Here is a 20031-nt window from a genome sequence, read left to right as displayed (position 1 = left end):
TACTCAGTTCCAATCTCTAGCTGCAAAGAATAACAGACGGGACACAAAGTTGTGTGAATTTATATGGTCACGGTTCATGATTGTACATGTGAGTAGGAAGTGGTAACTCCCTCTGCTGGTTACTTTAAAGTATGTAAAAGTAACTGTTAAGCACTGTTGCTTTGTTTTTTCTCAGCCGCAGTTCCCATCAGCAGCATTACAATACACAGAGCCGGTTGTTGACTTTGTCGTTATGATGTATCGTTGCAATAATAGATCGATCTATGGCAGTAGGGCTCGTGTCTGATTGGCTAAGTATGTTGGCAAATTATGAATACATATACATGGAAACACGCCATTTATTGCAGTTCTGTCAGTCTATTGCAATATTGCAAAAGCTAATATATCAGTATATTTACAGTACATCTTATATTCGGTTTGTTGTCTTACAGTAATACAGCAGACTCACGACTACCACTTTTTTTTTTTTACCCATAGTGCAGCATCTTGCGGTGTGACAAAAATCAAGTGGAGCAGAAAAATGTTGCTTTAAAAGCTGAAGTCAACAGACTGCTTGCTGTTGCCGCTGCTTCTTCAAAGGCTTTTGACAAAGTTGCTTTGAATGTCATAGGTTGTTGTCTACTTAACTCTTGTCGATGTCAATATTTTGATGTTATTATTTTTTTTGAAACTTGAGCCACCTAGTTTGTCCGCCTGAGAGTACCAGCACCAGACCTTTTTCTGTTAGGACTAACTCCCTGAATGCTGAGTGATGGTTTGTATACATGATTTGAAGAAACAGCGCTGATGAAAAGAGGAGTGCCGGCAGGGCTGCGTGTTGTCCATGCATAAATTAATAAGTGATAATTACTCCTATCTTTAGAGGATTGTTTTGCAGAGCTCCTGTGATGCTTCCTCAGCTGTTTGTCCTCAATTAAAGTTGTTTTTCTGCTCATTTGCTCAGATAATAATCAGCTTTGCTGGTAAACAAGCCTTTGTGAGGCTAACCTTGCTGCTTGTGCTTTTGCTGCTGATTCTTATCCTCCTGACGGGGGTTGTATCCGCGGGTGAATATTCATCACTCACCGAACGGGGACGGAATTACCTCGTTTCATTTCTCTGTCAGGTTCGTCCTCGGCCAGAAATCCAGCGGGTCCCACGGCTTCTTTGTCGTGATTAAAATTTTACATCACGGCTTTATTAAGCAGTCATTTATCAGGCATTTGTACAACAAAGCAGAAACACCCACTAAAGCACGCAGATGAAAGAAAACAGCTCCCCAATTCACTATCAATATACTTTACAACCCAGTCATCCTTTTAAAGTTTTTTGTTTCTCCCCCCGCAGGATATTTTTTTTATGACACTTTTAGTTTTAATGGATTGTAAAGTGAAGAGACGGAGAGATGAGACGGAGAGACGGAGGCGGAAGATTCAAGCTGACAAGACGAGCCGTTGGCAAGAGTTGGAATGTCAAACATGACCTTTGACACGGTGTAACTCATTCTCAGCGTCCATACTGTCCTCACAGCATTAGTCACATGCAAGTTTCACATTAATATTGTCTTTGAATCAGTGCCTTTAAGTTTGACGCTGATTAAACTTAGAACAGGACTGAAATTGAACTTACGAAAATTGGTCCGGAACTTTGCAAGTTTACCCTCTATAGACCAAAAATTTAAATCCTCCGTACATAAACGATCCATCCATCCATTAATTTATCCATTCATCCATCTGAACTTGGGTTTAAAGCAGAGTACATCCGGGACCCTGTTTACAATTGAAAACACATATTTTTTTGTGTTTTTATTCTGAAATACTGTGTTTTAGAAAAGGATGTTTGTTTACGTAGAGCCGACAGAAATGCTGAAAACGATGCATTTTTCAGGTTGGACCACAAGTGAGTGCTATTGTTTGTTTTTGTAATGAAACCACACACATTTGCGTGCAGAGAACAACACACCACAGACATTAACAATGGAGAGTACACAGATATTTGAATGGACAGAAGACTACGTTTGATTGGGATTACGGGTGACTACAAAACTACCAAGTACCAGGAGAATATGGACTTGAAGTCATGACACTCTGGAGGCCGCCATAGCAGCGTTTCCAAAAAATTGCATTTTCCTGCGTCTACACGTGAACAGAGTCACAGTATTTACACTCCATGTTAGGAGCAGTAATCAAGTAGAAAAATATGGGTATTTTTCTAGGATTGTGCAAAGAAGCCAAAGTACCCAAAACAAACCATCTAACATAGAGGTGGTTGAGTGGCTATTTTATGATTGAAATGGCTTTTTGATTCTTTGGACAAGACCATGACCTCTGTATTGAGAGCGAGCACCTTGCAAAGGTCTTGCAAAGTGTGAGTAACAAGAGACAAATGTCTCTCAACATCATTTCATTCCTCTAAGATGGAAATGTGCGGGGAAAGTGCAGTCCATAAATCTGATGACTTCATACTTGGCTAAAGAAAAGTATAAACAACTTGCATTGCAACTTTGGCTCCAGCAAATCTTAAATTATCTTTTCGTCGCAAACAAACTCAAGTTCTGAATCAGTCTGGTAGCAGCTCGTGGGATTGTGGGTAAAGTGTGTTTGGCTTTGCAGACCAGCAGACACACAACAGATGACAGTTTTGGCACATGCAAAACATTTGGCTTCGAAATTGCAATTGACTCTGAATCTGCTTTTAGACATGCATCATTTTCCATTAATCAGACAGCAATGTATTGTGTGTTGGATATTTGTAATTAGGCCCAGACTGACATGAACTGTAACACCTGATTAATGTCCCAGCTCCATCAAGTACCAGTCTTACAACATGTTTCTGGTTCCCTCTGTGTTCAGAGTTCGGGTTTTGATTCCTGCTGTTTGTGTGGTAATTTGGGAGTTTTGGTGAAAGACCGTTGTTGAGTTCCAACCTGCACCATTTGTTGGCTGTATTAATGAGTCATGACATCATTATAACCCAGTGCTCTTATGGCACACACCATCTTTACCAGCATCACATCACATAATTAACTTACATCTGGATATATTGGATGTTTGAAAGTGAGAATTCCTGCAATAAATTCGGCAATATTTTAAAATGTAATCTGTTAAAGAGACATTAAATTTGCATTGTTTGTTGAGGACGTTCTGAATGTCGGGATATATGAAAGTTCAGAACGACAGATTAGATTACATTATAAACTGTATCGTGAAAAGCATTCAATGACATCCTTCCCCTTTTGTCCCCATCTGGGACTTCCCCTTATCAGCCTGACACTTCCGCCCAGGTTCAACACTTACAACCGTGACGGGAAAACCTCTATCGATCAGTTGTTCCTGCTGACACATGAAACCATAAACATCGTTCAGCTAAAGCTGTAAAAAAAAAATGAATGGATTTCCCCAGTCATGTACAGTACAAGTGAGGCTTTGGGAACACATACACATACACACACCCACACACACACACACACACATCTGCTCATGCATGTGTCCTATTGATGGTGTAAAATACGTTTGTCCTTTGGGACGTAGTCGATAAGTGTCTATGACTTAAAGCCTGCGGATTAACCTGTGCCTGCCCGATTGCAGCTTGTAAGTCGTTTTAAGTTCTTCATGCTCGGTTGCGTCGCTGCGTCGGGCGTCCAATCAAAGCCTAATCCCGCTTTTTTTCTGCCCCGATGCCTATTGACTTTTCGCAGAGGCCTTACATGGAATCAATCCTCCAGCTGAGTGGTCGGGAGGCTCGTTGCACGCCGGGCTGAAAAATGTCTTCAGGTGTCAACAGATGGAAATAAGATGGGGCTGTGTGTCATTACTAGGGGGGAGCAATCCTGCTTTACTCATCTTCCTCATTTCTCCTTCATTGTTTTTGTTCTGTTTCTTATTCATTCACCTTCTCTGCTTTAATGCCCGCCTCTCTCTCTCTTCTCTCTCTCTCTGTGTGTCCCTCTCTTTTTCTCTCCTCTGTCTGAGAGAGTGAATGATGAGGGAGGGACCAGGTCCATCCGTCACTGTTCATAGTGTGTGTGTGTGTGTGTGTGTGTGTGTGTGTGTGTGTGTGTGTGTGTGTGTGTGTGTGTGTGTGTGTGTGTGTGTGTGTGTGTGTGTGTGTGTGTGTGTGTGTGTGTGTGTGTGTGTGTGTGTGTGTGTCATCTGGCACCGGGTGGCCTCCCACTGATGTAAGAGGGATCCGTCATGTCTCCCTGTCACAACAGCAGACACGCATGAGTGGCTGTACACACACACACACACACACACACACACACGGCAGAAGACGCATACACTGTGTTTCCATCAGTTCTGGGAACCTCACATTGACTTTCATTCATTTTCATTCATTTACTGCAGACGCACTGTAAACCACACTGTACCCCCTAATCTTGGCTTAAATAAAAACTAGTTTCACATCAGAATGTAATTACTTTATATTGATTTCAGTGAATCCACATAAAATGTCAAAATACATGTTTATTGCTCTAATATTTAGACTGTATTTTGCTGAAAATTGAGGAATATTCCAAAGTTAAATGCTGATAGTTTTATGTCTGACATCAAAATCTACATATAAAAAAATCTCGGCATTAAAGAACAGAATAATGTTGTTTTTCAAGCTGTTGACTGTCATATTTCCCCTAATTTCACCAAATGTCGTTTGTATTCTCACAATTATCTGTATAAAATGTAACTTTTGCATTTTTCTTGAATGGAGTTTCTTTCCTATCCCACAACAACAGTGTTGTCATGCTTAGTAATCTCTCCTCGCAGCAAGATATTCCCAGGTTTAAGTTCACGCTTGTGGATTTTGCTGTGTGGAGTTTGCATGGTCTCCCTGTGCATGCATGTTTTCTTGTTTTGTGTTTTTTTTACTCTTGTTTCCTCCCACAGTTGAAAACCACAAGGTTAGGGTTTAATTTGCGATTTAAAAAAGAAAAATTAAAAGTGGACTTTATTGTTATCGTTATCAAAATGTGTCAGTAGAGAATTTTGGAATGCTGAGTTTTTTAAATAATGGACATAAAATAAACTAAATAAACACAAACAAGTTAAGAAGCCACAATATGGGATTATTTATCCATATGATTTCACAGCATATCTGTGATGCTTTTAATTGTGTTTTGCCATAAACAACAATGAATATGTTAAGTTTATCAATATTGCCTGGAGTTGTAAAGTATATATTAGTTACAACACGTTGCATTGTTGTAGTCTGTTGGGCTTCTACATACTGAAGTGATATAATGTGACATGACGGGAAGGTTTAGCAGATTTCGGCTTTATTTTAAGAAAAAAAAACAATATTTGTGGCTGTTTCCTTCTCTCCGTTTTGTGGATATGTGGCTGTTTTCAGGAGGTCCTTTGGGGAGAACTGAGTGTGTGAGCAGACACCAGTTCATTTGCAGCAGCAGCAGGTAGAGGAGGTTCCTGTCTGCCTGTGTGTTTGGAGCAGCCCCTGCTGAGAGCGAAAAGAACTGCATCAGTGATTTTAAATTCTGAGGGTTTGTCTTCCACATGAGAGGAGATGAGGTTTTATTGGACTCCTGTGACGAATACCTTTCAGTGTTTTTATTAGAACGAGGATCATTTGGCGTTCTGGCTGAAGAGGTGTGAGGGCCCCTTTTCTTTAACTTCGGATTAAAAGTAAAAATTGAATTATCAGTCAGAAATTGAGCCTGAAGTTTATTTAGAGTAAGCTGTGCAGACAGATGTGCATCTGTCCCCTGTGTGTCTGCTGTGAGAATAATGCGTCTCCATAAATGACTGCTTAATAGTGTGTTATCCTATAAAGTAGCATTGCTGATGGCACCCTGAGAGCCTGCTGGTGATTGAGTACATGAGTTTGGCTCCAGGCCAGGACCAAAGACTTTCATTTGAAATGATTATTACATGTTCACTCACAAAACAATTCGGTTCAATTTGCAATAATTTATGCATTGCACATTTGAAAATCTATGGCCTAGAAACATTTTGGGAGATTTAAGCCATTTAATGGGTCAAATTGACTCATTTTAATCATTTACAGTTGCATGAAGTTCTGCACGAAAACTGCAAGGCTTTCATATTCTGTTGTGAGGATTCGGTTCACGTAGGACTATGCTAATAAGTACACAGAGTCAGATCACATGAAATATTAAAGGTGCATTTTACAAGAGGGATTTGTAGCAAATGGTACAGAATTTTATGTTTGGTGTCTATTTGGCTTTTTATATACACTATTTAGATTTAAAGTGAGATTCATCTCATCCATAACTTCCCGTGTTTATCTCTGTCAGCTCTGCACACTCTTAGCGAAGATGACAGATGAGGAAGCGGCCTGCCCTTAAACGTCAGTCTGAGCCATCAGCCGTCTGAGTGGACCTGACATCTTGATGGGGCTGAAATGTCATTAAGACGACACCTTTCTGCAGCGTAATGGGATGTATCAGAGGCTCCATATGTGCTTTGCACGCACATATGATCCTGCAGACCCACGCATGCTGTAAGAAGACCGTAAAGATAAATATGAAGCTGTATAAGTGGAATTAAATATCGAAAATACCCCCCCTCCCCAATTTTTTTACATGCATATTTTTCTAATTTTGCCTATTACAAATGGCAAAAAATTGTTTTAAAATGTCGTTTGAAGCTAAACTAATAGCACTTTCATGAAAGGAAAATCTGATATTATTCACACACTAACAACATAACTTAAACTTGGCTCTAGTAGTTCCACTAAACAGTATAAACACTCCATAAGAAGCACAGGTACTTTATGCAGATGCATTTTAACTGGAAACTAATGCACTAAGGTAGTTCATGCATGACTGGCACGTTACCTTTTGTCTAGTTTGACACATTCATACACAGTTTTAATGCAAATACATCAAATTTTCAATGTCGAAACACTTGTTCGGGGACTACATGGGAAGAAGGGCTCCATGAATGGCACATTGTTGTGTGAAGACTCAAGACTTCTGTAGACTTCTCTCTGTATTTTACCTGTTATACAGTAGGTGACCTGGTCAGGGTGTATCTGGCCTCCAGCGCCTTGCATTTGAATAAAGATGTATAGAAGGTTAGATGAATCATCAGCTCATACTTACTGTACACTAATTGAGGATATCGATTTACTTTTTCCCCTCCTACTTTTTTAATCCGTAATTTTACACAAATTGACTGGACTTATGTCACTCATTTTACAGCTTCAGCAGTCTTCATACGACCTGTCACAATGAATCTATTTCACAATTACGTACACACACACAACAATGGAAACCCTTCTCAGTGTCTTGCATGAAAACCTTTCCTTCATTGCTGTGGCAATAAGACTCCATAACTCCCCCTTGTAAATAGTGTGTTGTGTTGCTTGTTAAGATCATTTTGCTCTGCTAAGCCATCACCGCTGAGCCTAACTCTGTATATTTTTGCGCAGTTAACTAATGAAAGTCAATTAATGAACTTAAGCCAGTCTGTCTGCAGGCGGAGTGATCAGGCTTCACAAAGCAGACTGTAGTCTTTTCAAAGTTCCAACTACACACACACACACACACACACACACACACAGCGACTACACAATGAGACGAGTCACGTTGCGATGCAAACACAGTTAATGATAGCAATCTGATTACACCTTCCGAGACACTCCAGACCTTTGGATTTCACTCTGCACTAATAGAGCTAAGGTAATGGGTGGGCGAGGAAATGAATGGCTGCTTGAGTGAATGGATGTGTAATTAAAGAATGGGCGATACAGTCGATGTAATTAGGTTGTTTATGCGCGGTACAATGGATATGGGCAGGCGTTAAGGCCCCGCGCCTGCAGTGGCAGACAAGTGGAGAGGAGAGATAGAAGACGTGGAGAAAGAAAAGGAGAGAGAGAGAGAGAGAGTAGGAGAGAGCAAACTCCTTATTCAGGCCTTTTCTGCTCACCAGTCACATCAAGGCTCCAAATCAATCCTGCAAATTGGTTTGTTCCTCGACAAGGTTACCAAATGACGAAGGGATGGAGGGAATGAAGTGGAGAAGGAGAGGCGGAATATGAGATGGAAAAGGAATATGTGAGAGCCGTAACGAGAAAGAGAGAGATAGTAGGTGGGTAGGGATGTAGGATGTCCCGCTGTTGACGTATCGTCTGGGCTCGTGTGTGTGCGTGTGTGTGCATGCACAGCTGAAGGCCAACAGCCGGGGTCATTAAACCGTGGAGTGGAGGTGAAGGATCTGGTTGATTGTTGTTTGTTACAGGTAAACTGAAACCGGCTGAGTTATGGCTTCCCAGCACACCAGCCACTTCATCCATGTCGTGGGCAGGCATGTCGAACTCAGTTGTTGGTGTGTGACAGTAAGTGTGTGTACGTGCGTGTGTGTGTGTGTAGCCGCAGATGCTCCCGTAACCCTGTCACGATGAAATGTGGAGCCCATTTTCTCCCATTCCCAACTGAGCCGGTGGAATTGAAGAGTAAATATATAAATAATGGAAGCGATAAAAGATGGCAGACTCTCCAGATGTGTTATTCTTCTACTCTGACCTGACGCCTCTCCATATGTGTGTGTGTGTGCGTGTCTTTCAGGAACACTTCACACCTGAGTGCAAGTTTAAGGAGTGTGTGTTTGAGAACTACTACGTCACCTACTCGTCCATCCTGTACAGACAAACCCAGTCGGGGCGGGCCTGGTACATCGGCATCAACAGGGACGGCCAAGTCATGAAGGGAAACCGCGTGAAGAAGACCAAGGGAGCCGCTCACTTTCTGCCCAAACTCATCGAAGGTAGTAAAGATCCATACTGTACACGCCACTCCTGATGAAACACTTTCCAGATCGATAAGTTCTTTTATTGCAGGGTTTTTTTTTTTTTCTTTAAATCATCCAACCTGTTTTCCAATGTTCTTCCAACATTTTTTCAAAATTATATTGCGTAAATAGAAAAGTAAATAATGGTACAATCTTCATAACTAACAAAATAAAAACACCCGATCGCTGTCAAACCTAACCCCCCCCCCCCCCCCCCCCGCTGGGAACGTGACAACTTGCTGTGAGCCCCAAAAACGAGGTTTGACTTCTGTCAAAATGGCAGAATTTGCATGAACATACTAAATATTGCTTCTGAATGATACAGTATAAAAACCAGAGCTCATTGCAATTAATATTTAAAAAGTACAGGGACATTATTGTGGCAAAACGTATGGAGAGTTTTCTGTCTGTATTTCAATCTGTGTCCGAAGTGAGAGCGGTCAATGTGAATTGGAATCTGTAAAAGTTGTCTGTCTGTAATTGGGTTTTCAAATCAGGTTAAACTAAATAATAATATAATAAGTGAAGTGAACATCAGTCAAATACAGCGTGTCTCCTGGTAACTCCTGTTTTGCCTTCTCCCACCACAGTGGCCATGTACAGGGAGCCCTCCCTACATGACGTCGCTGAACAGAGCCCGCCCAGAAAAACACCTAAGACCTCCAGTGACTCGCCTGTGCACCAGAACGGCAAGAAGGACCCTCAATCCAAAACCAAAACCTCCTCCTCCTAGCGCTCACAAACTCATGGGAGGAGGAGAGGAGAGAAGAGGGGTGGGGTGACACAGGGCGATGGGCACCAGCGGACACCTGAACAAGGTTGTTAGGGCTACCCCCACCTGCTGCCTGTAATACTGACCTCCACCCCCCACCATGCACTGGCGTAAACCTGGAGTTAAGGAAAAGGTCCAGGTGGAGTGAAAGGAACAGGAAGCCCTCTTTTACCTTCGCAGGACCCCCCCCCCACTGGTGTGCACTCCCCCTCCACATGCACACCAGCCCTCCACCTTCTTATTTAACGACCTCTGCGATCAGCAGAGCCTGGGATTTAAAAGCAATAACTCCACAAACAGGTGAACAGCGGCCTAGCGTTGTACAGCACGACACCATGGCGTGTTTCTGGAGCTGGAAGGAGGTCCCGTGTGCCTCCCGAGCCGTGGCGAGTCCATCAACCAAATACCCCAGCAAAGTCTTCCTGGTTTTACCACAACGGGTGCAAGCGGCACATCGGCTCCTCTGCAGCACGTCCTCCATAGATGGCTTGTGTTTTTACTCCTCTGTCGAAGCCCCGGCGTTCGCTCCCCGCCGAGCCCTGGCGATGCGAGGCTGTCACAGAGACCCTGCAGCCTTTAGTTCTGGAGCCATCTGCCCGGTCCACATCTTCTGTGTGCATCAGCAACTTCAGGAGATGGCCTGAATACTCGTCAGGCTCTGTTTGTGTGTATGTGTGTGCACATGTTTGTTCCTGTGTGTCTATGTGTGTGTGCAAGTGTGTGTGTGTGTGTGTTTTCTCTTCTTTTCCCATTCACCTTTGGCTCGATTTGATTAGTTTGTGACATGGACTCAATTTTCCACTCTGCGGCACAAGAACACCCCCATCCCCCACCCCCTACCCTTCTCTCTGGCTCTGTTAATGGAGTCCGGGTCTGATCGGAATCTTTCAACCCTTAAACGAGGGGCCAGCAGCTCCCTCAGCACACCACCTAGCAGCACGCACGCGCGCTCATTTACACACACTGACATTTACACACACGTACAAGAGGCGAGTGCACACACACTCTCTCGATGTCCGCGAGCAACAACCGCAGAAAACGATCTCACGACTTAACACACTTAATAAAATGACATGCATTAACACTCATGGATGCACACATACTGTATGCACCGCCACTGTGGCAAATGTGTGTCTGTGTGTGTGTGTGTGTGTGTGTGTGGTTCTGGGAGATGATGAGGATATCATCAGGGAGATGAGGTAGTGATGGAGCCCTGAGTGTGTTGCATGTGATTGCACTGCAATAGCATTTTTTTTTGTTTTGTTTTTGCTGTGACCACTCATGCATTGCACAAACCCTCAGGGCCCACACAGTGTCTGTAACCTCCTTCACTCAGCCTGCTATTGCTCTCTAATATTGATGGATTTCATTTGGTTATTGCATTCATATTGTCCAATATATAGTGAATTTGAAAACAAGACATTCTTAACAGATTAGATCCAACCTTGTGCTCAAACATTCTCAATAATGTGTTGCCATCAGGGGGTCACAAGTCCAAAAACAACCATAAACTCTTGTCTTCAAATGGCATGGTCACTAAATTTGCAGTATACTATCCAATCTAAAGGAGAATATTGTTTTATTTATTTATTTATTTATTTTACGACTGAGGATTTCACTACAAAATATAAGTTTATTTCTTTTGTCAAATCATTACATTAACCTTATGTTGTTGTGCACACTTTGATATAAATTCTGGATTCAGATTTCTTTATGCCTAAAAGGGACACTTCATATTAATGCACCTATATATGTAAATATGCAAGATTATATCCAGAATTGATTTCCACAACACCATATGATCATTACAGTGAAAGAGCAAAGAGCCATTATAAAGAAGCCGTCCTACAATACAACCTTCCCCAAGGCACCGGTGAAACTGTAGCATGGGTGGGAATCCTCTTATATGTGAACAGTTAAATTCTGATGTGAAATACTTGCATAGAAAAAAAGTTTGGAAATGATTTGGAGTCTTATTGACACCACCATTAAATCCACTCTTGGATTATTAATTAGAATGTGGAGACAAGTGGCAGTCCTGCTTCCTGTGCCCGTTGAGGTTGTTCCCAATAGTTCGACATTCCAGGTTCTGCCTGGTAGATAATAGTGTTTTCTGACACTGAAACACAATGCAGTTTTATCATAAAGCAACGTAAGTAACCAAGGTTTGTAATAATTTATTATAAATAAACAACTGGTATAGGTAAAAAAAAAAAAAAAAAAGTTATTCATGATGACTATTTGTCTTCTTTTATATTATGTTTATGTTATTTTGATCCACCTTGAGATTGCAGGTTGAAGGCATGAGGCTTTGGCAGCTTTGAGGTTGTAAAACAACAACCAAACAGGAAACATGCCCTTGAATTCAATTTCGAAGGCTCCTGCATCTTATTTTTCTGTTAAATTAGGTGAATTTCCCATCTTTTGGCTTTTCTGTGATGTTTTATTTGAATCAGGGTCTGCACAGATCTTGATCTGACCTTCGAAATTTGCTCTGACTTTTGACTACAATGAACCATTAGTGAATCTTGAGTCTCCATTGTGGCTAAAATTCACACTTCGATGAAATTACTAGTTTGACCGCATTTCCTGACAAAAAATATGTGAACATAATTTTTGTGATTCACTTTAAATACCCCATGCATTTTTACTTATCAGCTCAACTAACCCTGTTCTTTAAAGAAATAAAGAAATAAACAGGCATGCACATACACTTTATCATAATACAAGTTAAAAATCACAGGAAAAATTTGTATCTATTCTGCATTCAAACAGAGCAGCAAAGCTAAAACTACATTAAAATACTGTGTATGTATAAATGTCACATCATGTGCAGCCATCTTGAAAATGAAGCTCGGTTTTCTTGACACTATTACGAGTTTACCCCCGTGATATAACACAAATAAATTATGAATGCGAAGGCAAATGGATTGCGGCACAAGTTTCAATTAACTCCACCCTGCAAGCTCTCTCTGTTATTTTCAGGTTTCCAATGCAAGAATTTCTCATTTAAAGAAAAAGACACTTATGTGAAAATAAGTCAAATGCAAACCCCAAAACAACAAACCACCCCATGTTGGGTCAAGTGGAGCCTATTTGTTTTTTGTTTTTTTTTACATTGTGACTTAATTCCATGTATCACATCACGTGACTGTTTTGTTCAGAGAAGAAGTGTCTAATGAAAGTGACGACTGTCCTGCAGTGTCAGAAACGGAAAGATCCCTGTGTTGGCTTTTACTCTGATGTCATTTCTGTCAGTGTTTATTTAGTCGACTCTGCAGGTGAAGCAAGTCACTGACAGAACGCATATTGAATGTTTCTCCTCTCTTTCAGGAGTCCTTGTTTGCTGCGTTTCCATTCGTTGTTTTCATTAAACACGAAAAGCAATCATTTTTCATATCAAACTTTCTTGATACAATATGCCAGGCAAGGTAATTGTTCCCGCCTAATGTTTATGTATTGCGGGGAGCGAGGGGAGTCCTGCATGTTGGGCGAGGAGAGATTGATGATTGGAGGCCGCGGAGAAAGGGAGGGGGGGACTAATCGCAGAAAAGGAAAGCGAAAGAGGAGGGAGATTTTCTGGAGTGATAATTACTGATGATGAGCATGAGAAAGAGAGATTTAAGAGGGATTTATGGTAATGTGAACGGGTGTTCCCTGGGCGCCAGCACATTTACACGCCCTCTCCCTTCGTGCATAATCCACTGCTCCTCTGTAACCCGTGGTTGTAAATAATAATAGCTGATAACCCGATCAGCATAGAGGCAAGCTGCTGAGCAAAGTAATCTGCTACCTGAGAGAGGAAAGGAAAGGAAAGGATAAATAAGAAGTGAATGAATGAAGTGTTAAAGACATTAGAGTAAACTGAAGGAGGTGCTGATTTATTCCACACAAGCTACTGTTAAAGCCTTGCATTCACACTAAAGACCTTAATTAAACTGTTAAATAGACCTTCAGGTTGGTGCGTGTGGCCAGCCGCCCCCCCAAGGATCACTAAATCCAGAACAGTGTTTGACTATTATTTTCAGAGTAATTACACAAATGTTTAATTAAGTGAAGCCTCTGCCTTCGCGGAACAGATTTAAGACGGCCCGGGACTGGATGCTTGTAGATGGGAGGAGGAAGAGGAGGAAAGATTAAGAAAATGTAATATTTTTTTACTACAATTGTGTATTTTAAGGGCTGGGAAAATCTATGTTGCAATATCTTTTGTTTTCTTTATTTATTTTTTACATCTGTGCCACGACTGTTTTAAATACTCAATCAAACAATTGTTTTTTTTTTTTAAAGGGAAGAATTAAGGGCTAATGTTTTCATTCAGGTGGAATATATAAATGAAGAGAAAATATAGCTACTTTAGTTCGAAATCAACATGAATTTATTCAAACCGTGCATGTTTAAAGAGGCAATCCTCTGGTATTCATAACAGAATTAATCCATGTGCTTGTTGTTTCAGTCATAAACTTTCACATTCACGCCTAAAAGTTCTGTTCAACAGACCACAGCTAGTTCAGGCTCAGGATGGGAAATCTCAAATGCTTACAAATAAATTCTGTCAGTTTGGAGCAACTGCAGAAACATGTCATTTTAAGTTCATTCTAGGCAACCCAACAACTGAATATTAATGACAGTCTGGCTGTGTCCATAGTACTTAATGTTTATTTTAGCATCACAAATTAATGTAAATACCAGAAAGTTATCATAATTATGTGGTTCTATAAGAGACAAGCCAAATCACTTGATTTTGGAGGACTACTATTGTGACAACACATTGTCAGTAGGGTAAAACTAATCCAGCTCACATTCCCTATTAGTGAGTGAACAATCCAACACTTGGTGAATTCTGCCAGTTATCACTGTGGTAACTTTTCTGACAGCTCCTGGTTAAAACCCAAAAAGTCAGACGGATTGTGAGGCCCCGCTTTCACGGGTTATATTCATACTGAACATCAAGGTGTAGACCAAACAGTCCAAACAAAATATGTGTTAGCCAAGATGAGATTGTTAAAAAGTCACTAATTTAACTGTCAAAGTGCTTGTAATAGTGTTGAATGTACTCTGCATTACTATAAAATGTGTTTCAGTGAGTATTTCATACGGTTAATTTGACTGTTTTTATTAGTTTCACAAAAAACTGATCCAACAAACGTCTACGTCCCTCTCATCTGTTGTCTTTTCAACTGTAGATCACTTACAATGTGGATTATTTAAAACCAGGAACAGAACAATACAACACCACACAGCCTCAGAAGGTCCCACCCCGAGTCTGAATTCATAGGAAAATGGTTAATAAGTGGTCCCCTTTGAAATACATGAGTGGCATTTTGGGAAATGTAGTTTTTTTTTACTCCTCTAATGTTTTGCACACAAAATCAGCGGGCGGCCTCTTTAACTTACAAAAGAAAAAGCAGCAATACTTTAAGTCAATTTTCAGTCAAAAAAATAAAACTGAACCTGCACATAAAGCTGCATCTTGATGCAAGAGTTTGTTTTCTTATTTGTTTGCTGCTTAAGTAACACTGATATCAGTTCACTTTCTGCCTCTGATCCTGATTAGAATTGACTTTAAAGCCAAGTTTTCACAAAGTCAATCCATCAGCAGCTTTGTTAAAGTCAGAGCAGCACAGCGTCAGTTAGTGCTGACATCTCATGAATGATGGATTGTGTCACTGTTTGGGATATTCACATTGCCACTGTGTGGATTCAATGCAAATACCATCAATCAGCTACGTCAGTCATTTCACTGCTTCACTGTAGAATATGCAGATAAATTAGCTTCTTTCTCCAGTTTGCAAACTGTTCTTTGTGCTGTAGTCTTTGTGTTGTTCAGCAGTGATCGATGTGACATAAGTGTCCATATTTATCAATAATGACTTGGGAACTTTATTTTTAATCGCAGAGGTTTAAAAGATATTTATAAGCAGATAAATCCTATGAGATGTTAACTGACTTGTGCTCTGTTTGGGGTGTAATTGATTGCAGATCAGTAGAGTTAATGAATTATGTATCCTGTGTGAAGAGTTTGCATGGTTGCATGAGTTTGCGTGTGCGTGTGTGTTCACGACCCCCCGAGTCCCTTTGTGTGAAGCCTGAAATCGGCTGTGCTATTCCAGCCTGTCGGCCTTCAGGCTTCACCTCAAAACAATCCTACGTGAGTTACTGGATGTAAAGTTTGCCATTCATCCGAGCACATGTTTGATTAGTGACCCTCCACCCCTCCTTCACGCCCCCTCCAGTGGCTTTAATTTATTACTTGTACCTCACTGATGAACGTCTCTCGATTCAGCTCTAAATTCTGGCCCTTTGGAGAACACTTTTTCATTATATATTACAAGTGATGGGAGAGGTGCGATAGTGAAGGGAGTTAAATGATGTGTATCTGATACACACACACACAGACACACAAACACTCCTTCACTGGGGACTTCCCTTCCCTCTTGTTTCTCCGGAGTCAGGGCCCTCCCTGCTTACTGAGTGAAATACAGCAGTGAGGAGACAGAAAGAGAGAGACTGGGTCACCCGGGGTTGTGAAGGACTCTGTGAGGAGTGGGGGGGGGGGGGGGGCATGTGCCACACACTGGTGGAGCTGACTCGTGCCCTCACAGTCTCGCTTTGAAGTTTCTCACTGCGACCCTTCTTTCTGTTGTTGCAAGCAGTAAACACAACTTCCCTTTAACCTGTAGGCTGTGTGTGTGTGTGTGTGTGTGTGTGTGTGTGTGTGTGTGTGTGTGTGTGTGTGTGTGTGTGTGTGTGTGTGTGTGTGTGTGTGTGTGTGTGTGTGTGTGTGTGTGTGTGTGTGTGTGTGGCTCTAAAACACCACACTCATCAGTTTTAGCTTTTTGTGTAACTGTGACGGAATATCTTTGTGTACCGGAGGTGGAGGAAAAATAGAGTATAAATCAGAAGCCAAATCAATGAGCATGAGTCCTTGAGCAGAAAGCAATAAACTCCATTAACAAGGTGCAGCCACATTATCTCGAAGGGAGGGGAGAAAGAAATGAATATTGATATAGAACCAACTGCGTGTTTTATTAGAGCGTTTATTTTTCTAACACTTTCCCCCCTTCTTTTTTTTTTTGCGAGCTGTTCAAGTGTGTGCGTGCATTACTTCGAGGTGGAGTCCCTTCAGCACATCTGCAATGCAGCAGAAAACACAAAAAGAGAGGGAGGAAGAGAGAGACTCACGTGCTCCCACAAAGGAGTGACGCCTTCCTCTGTTTTTTCCCCCTTTCATCCCCATTTTTGTGCGTGTAGCTGCTTCCCACAAAAAAAAGTGCTTTTACACTGAAATCCTGAGCTTACGTAGCTTGCATTAACCAGCAAATTAACTTCTTTTTGGGGTTTTTTTGTTTTTTTGACACATCTGCATTGCACGCACACGCATCGCTCTGCTCCAGGCTCGTGCAGATGTGACTACGATGTTGCTGACCTTTACCAGCATTTCGAGGGACTTCACCTCTTACAAGCTAATGTACCACACCCATGTCGTACTCTGTGTATTTCTATTTGTGTGAGTTGTTCATGGAAGACTATGTATAGAAACTACTGTGACTAGTGTTGAAATGATATGAGGTATCCATTGTAGTTCTTTTCAATGTGTGTTTGTTGGTTTGATGTATTTTTTTTTCCTTTTTGCTGTTTCAACGCATATCCGTGTCTAATATCCTCAAATTGTGGAGAGAAAAAAAAAGAAGAAGAAGAAGCTCAGTCTCCAAAGGAGCAAAGGAGTGTAGGGTTTCAAATCTCGTCCTTCTGATCCCCCAGAATCCACCTGTCAGCCACAGTGCGCCCAACCTGCGACCTTTGATCTCTCCTGAGTGGTTCACCGTCCGTCTCACACTACACGTGCGTGTGTGTGTGTGTGTGTGTGTGTGTGTGTGTGTGTGATCCTGTGATTGATCCTTGAAGGATTCTTTTTCTGACCTTTCTTTTCTTTGTACTGCATGGACGATTCAACTTAACTGTCTTCCAGAGAGATTTTAAAGGGAAAGAAAAACAAACAAACAAAAAAAAACACCATAATCTTACTTTCCTTCTCGTCTTCCAAATGCAAAAAGAGTGCTTCAGTCTTCCACTTATCAAAGCCACAATGACACTATTTTTGTATTCAAACAGGGCAAAAAAAATATATCTATATATCCCTATATATAAATATATCCATGCAAATGTGGTTGGGGGGATGGGGGTGAAGTGACTCCCCCTATTGCTGGCGAGGTGGAACTACACAGCGACTATTATGCCATCCAACCCTCATTGGATCACTTGGAGGAGGGATCTGAGAAGGACTTCCAGGGAGCTCTGGGACGTGCAGATTCAAACTGCTGGGTTGAGGTAGAGGATCGCAGATGGGCGGGACTACAAGTATGCATGCGCCAATCATTTACTGGACACCTTCAAAGAAACAGTCTTTACCTAATATTTACTCTTAAACCCCTTTAACCACCCCTCCCCTCCTCTTCAACACTTGCCCCTCTCCCGATACTCTTGTCTCTGCATTTGCAATATGACCTGTATTTATTTCTATAATAACTTACACAATGTCAAGGAAGACGTATTATTGGATATAATTGAATAAAACAAACTAATATATTTGTATGATTGTAATGATGGTCTCTGCGGAGTTCTTTTGTCTTCATGTCATTTCTGTATCAAGTTGCATCTGTCTGCAGATTTTAGGGTAAACAAAAAAAAAATCGAATCTTTGGATTTAATCATCCTGGTTTATTGGCTGTTAAAAGTGTTCATCTTCTCGCTGCCTTCTGTGGCCATTACCACCAATATGTCACAGACTGTAGGAGAGAGACAGACTGTTAGTGACAAGTAATGGTGAAATATGAACAGAATGCAGAAGTAAAACTTATCGTAGCAAAGGTCTCCCAGCAGTCTAAACCAGCAGCTTAACTAGAAAATGGTTGAGGCCGTCCTGGACCAGTCTGAACTGTATGCTTCATCAAGTAGGAAAGTTTTAATCCTGATTTCAAAAGTAGAGTTCGTGTTGGCCTCCCTCAAACTTCGAGCTGCCGCCACAATTAAGACAAAGTAATTTTTTGATACGATTACCACAGATGGCCAAGCAGGCACATCAACTTAGCCTGAAATAGCGAGCGTTTCAAAAAAAATCAAAACACATAACTGCATTAAAATGTTGCTAAACCAGGTCCAGTCAGTGTAATGTGATTACACCAGTATTGCCTACATCATCACTTATTACCCATGAGAGTAAATACAGTCAGCACAGGTGTACAATCAATCCAATTTAAGTTAACTACTTACGTCTGAATTAAACGGTGATCTTGAACGGTTCCATGAGTTTTGAGTCACAGCCAACAGGAGCTTCATATAGTCCCCTGTGACCACCGACGTAATGTGTGACTCGACACTGGCTGCTAGCTGTTAATAGTTAGCTTCTATGGTAATTAAATTGGCATCCGGCCAGACAGGGAGGACAGTGGATCGTAAATTAGAGGCGGCACGGAGGGACGAGGAGCAAGAGCAGAATGGCGTGACGAGACGGATACATAGAGGAGGACGGGGAAGTTTTTCCCCTCGGAGGTCCTTGAGGAGGTACAGCAGCATGCCAGCAATACACATCTCTAGATGGCTGCTTCGTTGACGCTACCGGCATCGACTTTGTTCATATGTTTAAGTGAAATCACATCAGATCAACGGTACACAGGTGGTCCGAGGGAGACGAGCTGAAGTGGCATCAGGTTGATGATGGATATAAGCCAGATGGTGTGATATTGAGAAATCCCAGGAACAAGACTCCAGTGGGAGCAGTATTGCAACGAGGCATTGTGGTTTTTTCAGTTGTGAAAGAAAAGGAGGAGAGGGGATTCTGGGACATGAGGGTATGGGAGGTGAGGCACAAGGAGGGAAAAGTAATCAGACATTAAAACAAGTTGGCACAGGAAGCTGAGTAAGGAAATGTCCACTAACAGAACAACCACTGAAATCCAATAGTATGTAATTAGCAAATAAGAAAAAAATAAAAAAAGATTTGAATCAGAATATTTTATCAGCATCGGTATTGATTTCAGACAGTGATATTTTCACCACTCTGGAAGCATTTGAGAAAGTATTTCCTATCTCAGCTTGGTGGACTTCAGTTTCATGTCTCATGAATCTGTTTTGTGTATTCAAACAGTGACATGTACGTTTGGACTGTTTTATTAAGAAGGCATGTTGTTCAAATCTGATCTGAGAGCTGAAACTGTGGCATTTCAACTTTACGCAAATGTTTTGAGAAACCAAGCAAAAGTGGAGGAAAGAAAGCATTATGACAAATAGAAATGGAAAAAATAAGCTTGAATGAAATTTTCAGCGTTTTGGTGATGCTAGATATTGAGGAAAGTTGCAGGAGATGTCTGTGCTTCTCTGCTCTCCATGCTGCTAACCCCCCCCCCTCCCCCCCCCCAAAAAAAAATTGTAGATTGTTTTCCAAGTACATTGTTTTCCAAGTTATCTTTTTGTTGATCTTGTTCCAACTTTTCTAAAAGTCATCAACTTCAAAAG

The 20031-nt window shown here is 41.4% G+C and overlaps 1 protein-coding gene across 2 annotated transcripts in view; it reads left to right on the top strand.

Moving 5' to 3' along the window:
- Positions 1–16034, top strand: part of fgf11a (fibroblast growth factor 11a) — a 93121-nt gene extending 77087 nt beyond the window's left edge. For both annotated transcript variants that reach the window (XM_080518917.1, XM_080518916.1), the window contains 2 exons: positions 8522–8720; positions 9335–16034. In XM_080518917.1, the coding sequence (XP_080375043.1) occupies positions 8522–8720; positions 9335–9477 (342 nt within the window). In that variant the 3' untranslated portion in view covers positions 9478–16034. The remainder of the gene's footprint in view (positions 1–8521; positions 8721–9334) is intronic.
- The last annotated feature ends 3997 nt before the right edge of the window (positions 16035–20031 follow it).

The sequence above is a fragment of the Blennius ocellaris genome (genome assembly GCF_963422515.1).
Source record: "Blennius ocellaris genome assembly, chromosome: 23".
Classification (NCBI taxonomy): Eukaryota; Metazoa; Chordata; class Actinopteri; order Blenniiformes; family Blenniidae; genus Blennius; species Blennius ocellaris.
The sequence above is the reverse complement of the archived record's forward strand: the minus strand, read 5'-3'. Positions and strand labels throughout refer to the sequence as shown.